Genomic DNA, 10,605 nt, shown 5'->3' with positions numbered 1-10,605 from the left:
GATCTGGAACTCGTCTCGAGTTTCGGGACTGGCATCGGGCGGGGCGGGAGGCGTGGGTCGTGGGCCGTGGGCCGTGGGGTGTGGGCTTGTGGGGGCTTGGCGCTCACTCAACTTGAAAATTGATTGATGCCCCAGGAAAGCCCCCAAGAGGCATAAATCAATATTTTATATTGGCCACAATCGACCGGCTATCCGCTATCTGCATCGTATGGGGAGCGTCGTACGCGCTCTGCGCGTATGGTATGGCGGTATGGCGTATCTTCACGCCATCATTGGGGCAACGACAAAGTTGGCCATTTAATTATAAAAAACTCTTTTGCTCATTCATTTGGCCTGCGAATGGGTGCGCGGGGCTGGCCAAGTGGGATAGTCCGGGAGCGAGCAAATTGACTCTCATTGGTTCCCCCCAGTCGATCGATACGATCCCTGAGTAATGATCCCAATCTGCGCGAAAGAGATGATGGGAAATTTCTGAATTAAATTCAATACGACGAATCGATCGTATCGATCTATTTTCTTATAGAAAAAGCGAGTCCTCAATGTTGATTGCAATCTTTAATGAAAAAATAAACTAAACAGAAAATAATATAAGAAACGATCTACTCTCTGGGAATATATGTAATCATTGCACGTAACGCTCTGAAAATATATACATTTATGGTATCGAAAACGCTTTCTTCTAGCTTTTATACGTCCGTACTCTATGAACTGGATGTTTACCCAATAACTACACGATGCTCTGCCCTGAAAATGGTTTCAGTGCATGGGAAAATGTCTGGATCTCCATTGACTATCCGCACCCAAAAGCTATACAAATTCAAACAGGAAGCAGGGAAGAAGCTTCCGAACAACCCCAATCCTCACTCTTTGCTGATCAGCAACCCCTACCACTGGACTCGAGGGTGAGTCGTGGATGAGTCGAGGGATCAGAGCAGATCAGGTTCTGTTCTGTTCTGTTCTGTTCTGCTGTGGAAAGAAGTAAACAGGAATTCGCCTTTGTTTTCGATATAATTTTGTTCGTTTTTTTTTGTTTTATTGTTAGGATTTTGTTGTGTGTTTTTTGTGGATTTTGTCGCCTTTTGTTGTACGATTTGTGTACGATTACGAGTATATATATAATTTATCTTAAAGACAATTAACAATTATTACAATTATTATGGTACACAACTAGATGGTTTCTCTCCTCCTTATATACTCCTTACACATAGGATGGTATATGGTATATCGGTCTATAGAGTTATGTACACACATGCAAAAAAAAATCACTTTCTCCTAGGACTATTAAAAAAAATGTGGACAAAAAAAATGGTCTCTTCTTAGGGCTAACGATTATATATATATAGAGTACATATAGTAATATCTATCTGTATAATATATATACTTTTGCATCTGCACTTTTTTCTGTAGATTTATCAACAATAAACACATTTATATATAAAAAAAAACACTAGATGGATCTCGTTCTACGGGTTTCTTCTCCTCAAAGAATGATTAGAATATCTGTAGAGTCACACGTGGCTCGACATCACGATACCCGCGACTCACTTGGAGAGAATAAGAGAGACAGAGTGAGAGAGATAGAGACAGAGATAGATTGGGGATCAGGATCAGGTATTGGGGCTTAGCGATTAGGAGCATGGCATCGGTTTCAACCGTCAACAACAACGAGGATGAGGATGAGGATTAGGAGGACGTGGATTATGGATGGTGGATGGTGATTAGTAGAGCCTTAGGCCGTGGCATGCGGATGATAGGCCGCTGCCCAGGCATTATGATGATGATGCGGATGCGCATGCGGATGATGCGGATGCGAGTGCGGGTACCCATAACCGGAGGAGCCGGTGGCAAATTCCGTGGGATAGCTGGCCGCATACTCCGACTTCATGTGCCCAATGAGGCTGGAGTAGCCGCCACCGCCGCTTGAGTGGCTCGATACTGCATTGGAGCCGGCACAGCTCGAGCTGGAGTCCTGGCTGGCGCCGCTGGCGAGGCCGGACATGGTCAATCCATACTCCGCCGCCAACTGGGATTCGCTCTGCATAGCCAGGGCGGCGTAGTGCTGCTGCTGCGATGCCAAAGCGGCCACAGCTGCCGATGCGGAGGCGGATACAGATGCGGACGCGGAGGATGCCGATGCCGATGCAGATGCCGATGGGGATCTGGCCGAGGCTGAGGAGGAGGACGGGGAGCTGGCCGTGACGGGTACTGAGGTGGCGGTCACTGAGGTAGTCGGTAGTTGTATGGCACGATTGTTGGCGGCACTGCTCCACGGCTCGTAGCTGCTCCCCAGCCCGATCTGCGACTGCTGTTGCTGTTGCTGCTGATGGTGGAGGGCCGCCTGCTGCTGGAAGAGTGGGGGCGGCGGGGGTGGAGCCGCCAGCGAGGTTGAGGCGGAGGATGACTGCTGGTAGAGATTGGCATAGGGGGCATAGCTGTGGAGCAGGGCGCTCTCCGGCTGCTCTTGCTTGAACTCCACAGGTGGCGAAAGGGTCTTGGACTTTTTCTGGAGCTTCTCCGCCTTCTCCTGCTTGATGGAGCCGGAGCCGGTACTGGAGCCAATGGCTGCCGCCGCCTGTTCCTTGGCCTCGGCGGCGAGGGCCTTCTTGCTCTTCTTGTCCTTGAAGTGGGTCTTCTTGTGCTTGCTGAGGTGGTCGCTGCGCGAGAACTTCTTGGAGCAGATCGGGCAGGCGTACGGGCGGTAGTTGGTGTGGGTGCGTCCGTGCCGCTGCAGCTCGTCCGAGCGGGAGAAGCGCTTGCCGCAGGTGAGGCAGAGGAACGGGCGCTCGCCTGTGTGCCATCGCAGGTGGGTCTTCAGGTGGGAGGCCTTGCCGTAGAGCCGCTCGCAGCCGGGTATGTGGCAGATGTGCTGCTTGCGACCCCGCTCGTCCGGGCCGACAATGGGCGGCAGACCGCTCATCTCGTTGGTGCAATTGGGGCAGGTGCATCGCACTGAGCGGCGTTGCAGCTGCGTCTGGAAGGCGATGTCGTCGAAGTTGAAGCTCGGATAGCTCTGCGAGGACCACGGCTGGTACAGGCGCTCCTGGTGCGAGAACCAGGCGGCCGACGAGGACATGCCCACCGCGTTCCCGTAGTAATCCGACGCGTATTGTGCGTACGGGAATTGGCTTCTGCAAGGATCGCAAAAAGGGATGGAAATGGAGGATTAGTTCAGGGGCTATCATGGGAGGATTCGAGGGGCACTTTCTTCTTTTCTTTCTTTCTGCCATCCTTTCTTCCTTCCGGCGATATTTACCTTGAGGGCAGACCCGAGTAGGCGGCTGCTGCCGAATTCCATCCGTAGGCGGCGCTGGCCACCGCCGCTGCCCCCAGATCCGCGGCTGCCGCTGCAGCTGCTGCTGCCGCCGCCGCCGCTGCTGCTGCCGAGGATGATGATGAGGGTGTGGATGCGGATGCGGAGGATGTGGCTGCTGTGGAGGCGGCCACTGCCGCCGCTCCTGCTGATGGCACGGCGATCCTGCTCTCCCCCGTTGCGGTGGGACTGGCCGAGATGCTGGCAAAGGACTGGGCCGGCGAGGGGAAGATACTAGGCGACACGCTCGCCGAGGATGGTGCCGACTGGATGCTGGAGTTGGGCGAGGCCGTGCCCGTGGAGGAGGCCTGTGGCGGATATTGCATTTCCATTTTCATTCCGGGTTTCCCGATTCCGATTCCTATGCCGATGCCAATCCCAACGCCGTACAGCGGGGAGCTGCTAGTGCTGCAGCCACTGATGCTGGAGCTGCTGGAGTTGGAGTTGGGGGTGGTGCCACTGGAGGCGCTGGCGCTAATGAAATCATGCGACGATTGCTGCTGCTGCTGAGTATGTTGCATCTGCTGTTGCTGTTGGTGTTGCATGTGGAGCTGTTGCTGCTGGTGCTCCTGCTGCTGTTGCAAATGGAGTTGCTGCTGCTGCTGTTGCTGTTGCTGCTGCTGGAGATGCGGATGGGGATGCTGTTGCTGGTGGGGATGCTGCTGCTGCTGGGGCAGAGCATAGGGATTCAGGTAATTGCAGGCCGCATCAATCATATTGTAAATGCAATTTGCGTGGTGATTGGATGCTGATTCCTGGATGGAGGAAGAGGAGGATGGTGGTGGCTCCTCTGCTATGGATTCCTCTGGATGCTGCTGCTCCTTCTGTGCTCCTTCTGCTCTTCCTTCTGCTTTAACAATTTTCGCACATTTCGCTCTTGCACTTATTGATATTTGTCTTGTAATTATGGCACGCTTTTCACTTTAGTTTTATAATTATAGTCTTTCCAGAGCCGCTGGTTGCTGGTTGCTGGTTGCTGCCACTACCGCTGCTTCTGCCACTGCCACTGCCACTGCCGCTGCTCCTCAATAATTGCTGACGTCGATGCGTCGCACACACGCGAAATGGAACCGCAAAAAAAACCCAACGACCGAACGAAGCAAATTAAAGGCTGAAACACAACCAAAAATTCACAAGTCCCCGGAATCGCGTGGTATATATCGAGTATATATATATATATATATAGTATATAGATCCGAAACAAAGTTGCAGTTTTTACTGTAGACGGTGCTGCAAACGAGGGGGGGCGCGCAGCTCTCGTTCTCGGATTCGAATTCGTTTTCGGTGTCGATGTTGATGTGTCGATGGTCGGATTCTCTTCGTCGTGCTCTTCTCTGCTGCTTTGGTGCTCTGTTCTGCTGCTATGCTGCTTTGCTGCTGCTGCGCGTGATGTGATACAACCACCGTTAATTATCGTTCTCGACTGAATTCCAAAACGCAGCGAGAGAGTCTAACAACGTACAAAACGAATCACTGATGACGGCAGCAGCGGCGTCGTCGTCGTCGTTGTGCGGGTAGCGGCGGGCAGCATAGCATGCCAGCAGCAGCAGCAGCAGAGGCATGTCATAGTGCTGTACTCTTCTGGCCGACTGCTCGGGTCCTGTCTCACTGTGGCTGTGGCTTTCTTTCTCTCTCTCTCTCCCTCTCTCGCGTTCGCCGGCTCTGGCCTGCTGCTGGTGGTGTGGTGGTGGTTGTTTTTGGATTTGCCTTTAGGGCAGCACTATCTGTCTCACTTGCTCTCGGGCACTGCCATGCTTGCGGGCTCTCTCTGTCCCTCTTTCGTTTGTGCCTCTTCTTTTCGGGTATCCGCAGGCGTTTTGTTTTAATTTCTATGTGTGGGTTTGTGTGTCAAAGCAATTGGGTGAGCATTCCATATTTGTGGTGTCGTGTGGTTGTTGTTGCCGCAGCAGTGGTTGTTGTTTTAATGCCTCCTATGGTCAGTCTTGTTGCTCCTTAGACTCTGAGACCTGACCACTTCAAGCTTTAAGCGAAGGATATTCATACATGTGTACATATCTCCTATAACTTTCAAATGACTTCAATTATTCGACCATACAAATCAAAGTTAATTATTTTCAGATTTTTCAACATTTCTATCCGTCCAGATAATTACATTTATTAACTTAGAAGAATGTAGTAGATACAATTGAATAATGTAATGTTACTTCTTATCTAGGAATATACTTTTTACATTTGCTTTGAATTATATTTTCGCAAAAGATTTATTGCAGATTAAGATGCAGATTTATTGATCATCCTTGAAGGTCGTCTTTTAAATTGAGGAATCCATTTGCTTAATGTTAATTGGGCTTTGTTCTCAGAAAAGAATGGCAAGGTAGTAAATATGGAATTAAATCGACAGATTTGTATCCCTCTTTATAATCCCATTATTACCCATGCCTATGATGTACACATGTATACCCTTTCACAACCCATTATTCCAATTTGTTTTCATGTAATTTACTTTTTTTGTTCAAAAGAGAACAAAACTAACAATTTCTCAAGAGTAATCGAGAGAGGCAAAAGAGCCAGACATTGCTCATCATTTTAATTAAATTAAAATTTCTGTTTTATGGCATTTAATTTTTCACTTTACACCATCTACCTCTCCCTATCTCTCTCTATCTCTCGCTTTCTCAACATCTAAGAAAAGGGAACACAAGAAGAAGAAGAAGCGAAAGGGGAGTGAGAGTTAGAGACGGTGCTGGGAACGGGGAGCGGGGAGCGGGGGCATGGCATAATTCAAATATCAATACAATAACAATAAAAACTAATAAATTTGTGGTCGCGGCCCAATGAAATAACTGTATTTAAAGGGGCGTTAACCAAACACCACCACAAAAGAGAGACGCAGAGACGCAGAGCGGCGGGCGAAGGCGAGTGCAAGACGTCGACAGCAGCAGCACCAGCCGCGGGTCTCTCTTTCTCTCTCTCTCTCTCTCTCTCACTCTCCCTTGTGCTTATGCACACTCCTGTGTATGCGCTTGCCTTTGTGTGTGTGTGCGCGCACATTAATCACAATTGTTGTTGGCTCTCCTACCCAACCCCACCCCACCCCACCCTACCCTTCTGGCTATCCATTTTTATTATGCGGCGTCTTTTTTATTACGCATACGCAACGTGGCTCCCCGGCCACAAATTTTACGATTTGCTGCCGCTGCCGCTGTACTGTGAAAAGATAATGATGACTCCTAAACCGAAACGAGCCACGGAAACAAGGGGCACGCAGCAGTCGGGCAGAGTGATCGACGGGAAAGCTACCCAGCACCACCCCATCGCGCACTCGCGAGCATTGAATCACTGTCGACCCATTGGGACGATCCACCGTCGTCCTGGGAAGTTTAACGCCATATCAGGGTAACTTTAAATACGAATCCTATAAGTCGCTATCTAACATCAGTGATTAATCAGATTAGGGGACTAGTTGTATCTCTGCTAACAGTGTTAATATAATCATGAAAATCCCTGGAAATTTTGATAAACATTCCAAAGAGATCTGTAGACATGGAGTGTCGACCGCCAATTCATTCAATTCTTGTAGAACGCCAAGGAAACAAAGAAACAAACACTTTTAAAGTGCTTCAAGTTCATCCAAATGTATCCCATTGATTATTTTGATATTAAAGCAAACGCATCCCCTATGCCCGACACTCCCTGGCTGGCACTGGCTTCTCTGGCACTGGGTATCCTCTGACTGGGACCGGGACTCTCTGGCTCTCTGGGGTAACATGTAATGAAACGGAAGATACAATTATATTGAAGCAACAACAACACCAAGGAGTAGAAGGAGTAGAAGGAGAAGGAGAAGGAGGAGCACTGTCTCGTGCTGCCAGAGGAGCACTCTCTTCTGCCCTTTTCCCCGCCCTTCGGGTAGCTCCTCCGTTGGCGAAGATTTATGACAATGCTGAAGTCAACTAGACCTGAAGACTGTCTGCCCTTCCCTGCCACTGCCCTTCCCTGCCCCTGTCTACCGGTCTGGCCGGTCTCCTGTTTGCAGCTTTTGTCCTTGTTCTTGTTCTTGTTCTTGTCCTTGGGCCACAGCGTCGCCGCATAATCAATTAGCAAAAAAGGAGCCAGGCCGGGCCGAGGAAAGTTCTGCCTCACGCTACGCCGCCCCCTTTTTTATTCCTGCCAGTAGGTCAAGTGAGATGGGGGAGTGTCTGTCTGTCTGTCTCTCTGAGTGGGAGGAGAGTCAGATGCCAGATCTTTGAAGAAAGATCTGAAGAAGTGTCCGAAGGAGGAGCCCAGAGCTAAATAGCTGAGAAATAGGCAAAGAAGATCAGAGCAAAGTGTATATTTGTACACATCAAGGGAAAGTCTCTGATATGAAGAACATCCAGAAAAGGAAGAACTTTCAGAGGAAGGTTGGGTTCTCGTCACAAATCTCCACAAACATTGTGCAATGCTAATCTTTTCGGTGGGATTTGAATCCAAATCCAGTCTCAAGCCTACACAAACAGTCAACCTTTCCTGTCCTTCCCCTTACCCCTTACCCCACCCAATCCTGATTCAATCCCCGATTCAATCCATGGCGATAATCAATTGATTAGCCAGGACGAGCCCACCAAACAGACACAAACAACTGTCGTTCGAAGTGTCTTGCGCGGATCAGGATCAGGAGCAGGATCACGGGGATTCAGACGATTCAGACAATTCAGGTAGAGATCACAAAAGTTTTGACTTCTGTGCATTTAGCGACACCCAAAGCTCCTCATCCTCACCCGCGCCTGGGGATTTCTGCACTAGATCGCCGCTAATCCACGCCAGGAGCGAAGCGTAGCGGAGCGGAGCTGGTGAGGATTACCGGGAGGGAATGTTGTGCTACCTAGCCCCTGACTCGGCTACGCCTGAATCGTAATTATTGATTCCCTGATCCCTGATCTGACGATCCACCAATCCATCCATCCATCCATCCATCCATCCATCCATCCATCCACCACCCATCGAGCAGATTAATATCAAATCTTCCTGGTCTCGGATTAAACCGCACCCCTGGTCGGTGGTGAGTCGCCCCTGTGGGCGAGTGGGCGAGTGGCTGAGTGGGTGAGTGTGTGGGTCGGTGTGCCCGTGTGCCCGTGTGCCTGTGTGCCTGTGTGTGTGGGGCCATAAATGCATAATCCACGTTTTACGATCGCTTAGCAGGAAAAGTCAAGGGATCGTCTGCGGTAATCCGCAACCAGAGAGGGAAGGAGACAGATATACAGTACATGTAGAACAACAGCCAGAGAGTGTGAGCGAGAGACAGATAGAAGTCGAGCCTCCCCTCTAGGAGTCACAGGTATATGGGAATCTTATTCAATTGAAATTTCGCATTCCGTTCTAATCCTTTCGGTACCCTAACCCTTGCGCTCCTGCGCTCCTGCGCTCTTGCGCTCCTGCCTACTGCCTCACGATTCGGAATCCTTCGATTGCCTTCCCTCAACCCGTTATGCAGATTTATGTTAATTGGATTTATGGGGATTTTCGCATTTAAATCCTTTCACTGTCTGCAAATATTTTGGCCTTTCTATCGTCTTTGCCCCTGCTCTTGCCCAGAGATTAGCCACGAAACCCTAATCTCCCGGGGTTTTTCTCGCCAATTGACTTTGAACTCCGACATATCTCCTGTATACTTATTCCTATATCTCTTCTTCGCTTTAGTCAAAGTCTAATCCGTCTGATCTGTCTCAGAAATGAACCAGAAAGTGCCGCTCATTAAATGGCATTCAACATCGAAACGTTTTTGTCAGGGCTCTGAATATTCTGATTTAGAAACCTAAAATTATACTTGTTCAAAGTTATTCTTGGTTATGCAAAATCTTTAAAGAGTCGTAAATCTGCAGAGACAATAGACTAGGGGTTTATTCAAGGGTTTTTAAGCATCCGAGATCATTCGACCACCCAAAAATTGTCTTAATTGAATGCATTTAATTTTCATATCGAATTTAATAACACTTTAAAGATATTCACGATTAAAGATATGCTCTGCTGTAGGCCTTGCTATCGGGAATTGTGGATTGTCTGCGAGCAATGCCTCAGGGCTATTAACATTCTCTCAGATATGCTCCAATCGTGCCTGGAAACCAGAACAGAGTTTGAACATAACAAAATACATGTAATTAATGACATTACCTTCCCTTACTTTCGGATCCTATAAATCCTTTCATTTCGCATAGCCTGTGGATTTAACAGAAATATGTTTAAGTGCCTAAAGCGCTTGATATTCGAGATCTCAGGGCGAACAACAGCTGGCTGCTAACCTCCATCGATCCATCGTTCTATCGATCCAAATGGGAATCTGGGAACGCCTTCTCCTCGGACTCCGGACTGTGCCGACTGTGCCCCCGTCTTTCTGAGCGACAGATTGCGCAATGCCTCGATTTTGGCCCAAGGCCAGGGCGCGCCTCCTTTGACCTTTTCGGACGCTGGGGGCGGGGGCGCGCACTTGCAACCGAATCTTCATCTACTTCCAGGGAATTCTCTAATCAAGCGGCTCCGATGCAAAAAAAACCAAACACACACAAACAATAGAATCAAACAATAAATTTTAATTTCAATAATAAATATTTCTCGTGTGCGTGTGCGTGTGCGTGTGCGTGCGCCTGTCCGTGTCCGTGTGTTAGGGGCAAGGGGCAAGTGACAAGGGGCACTGGCACTGCCACAGGCAGGGGCCGAACCGCGAACAAGATATTAGAGATCTCCTAGGAGACCATTTTGCACTAAAAATGTCAACAGCATCAATTTACAAGACCCCGAAAAAAGAGAAAGAGACAGCAGAGTGAGAGAGAGAGACAGAGAGGGAGAGTGCCGAAACAAGAGGATTCTAACACTTCCAGGGAAATCACTTTACCCAACAGCAAGGAAAATCCTACCCAAAAGTAAGGCTCAAAAGGCAAGGCACTTGTTCGCCGCTGGACGGGTGGAAAGGGGGAAGGAGAAACAGGAGCGGCAGGAGCGGCAGCCAGCCAGCGAGAGAGAGCCTCCGACTCCGACTCCGACTCTTACTCCGCTGGAGAAGAAGAGAAGAAGCCGCCAGTACCATAAATGGGGTGTCGAAATGATCATCAGTTTGAGGGCGCCCCGCGGCGGCCTTCGGTCCTCTGATCTCTGGCACCGCACGCCCCGCTGGGAGCGAGCGAGAGGCATAAAACAGTGGCAACTGTGGGAAAGAGACAGGCATAGAGCAGGGAAAGAGCTATGGGAAAAATCGATTGGATTTTCGCAAAAAGAAAAGACAAAAAAATACAAAACAAAAAATGGGGAAAACAAGGCGACAAAGCAGGTCACAATGCACAAAGGACGACTAATTGGTGCGA

At 49.2% G+C, this 10,605-nt stretch overlaps 1 protein-coding gene across 1 annotated transcript; it reads right to left on the bottom strand.

Moving 5' to 3' along the window:
• Positions 1-1,698: 1,698 nt before the first annotated feature.
• btd (buttonhead) lies at positions 1,699-4,835 on the bottom strand. The gene is made up of 2 exons (XM_002134499.3): positions 3,254-4,835; positions 1,699-3,128 (listed from the first exon to the last, which is right to left on the bottom strand). Exons 1-2 carry the CDS (start codon positions 4,024-4,026, stop codon positions 1,730-1,732), a joined length of 2,172 nt encoding a protein of 723 aa, XP_002134535.2. The 5' UTR covers positions 4,027-4,835; the 3' UTR covers positions 1,699-1,729.
• Positions 4,836-10,605: the final 5,770 nt, after the last annotated feature.

Source organism: Drosophila pseudoobscura, chromosome X (assembly GCF_009870125.1).
Source record: "Drosophila pseudoobscura strain MV-25-SWS-2005 chromosome X, UCI_Dpse_MV25, whole genome shotgun sequence".
NCBI lineage: Eukaryota > Metazoa > Arthropoda > Insecta > Diptera > Drosophilidae > Drosophila > Drosophila pseudoobscura.
Note: the sequence above shows the minus strand (reverse complement) of the source record. Positions and strands in the feature narration are given on the sequence as shown.

Bases quoted from the DNA above. Each gene is read 5' to 3' on its own strand.
- btd (XM_002134499.3), bottom strand. From the start codon at position 4,026: ATGATTGATGCGGCCTGCAATTACCTGAATCCCTATGCTCTGCCCCAG. The intron at 3,129-3,253 runs GTAAATATCGCC...CGATCCTTGCAG, and splicing joins TACTCGGGTCTGCCCTCAAG to AAGCCAATTCCCGTACGCAC.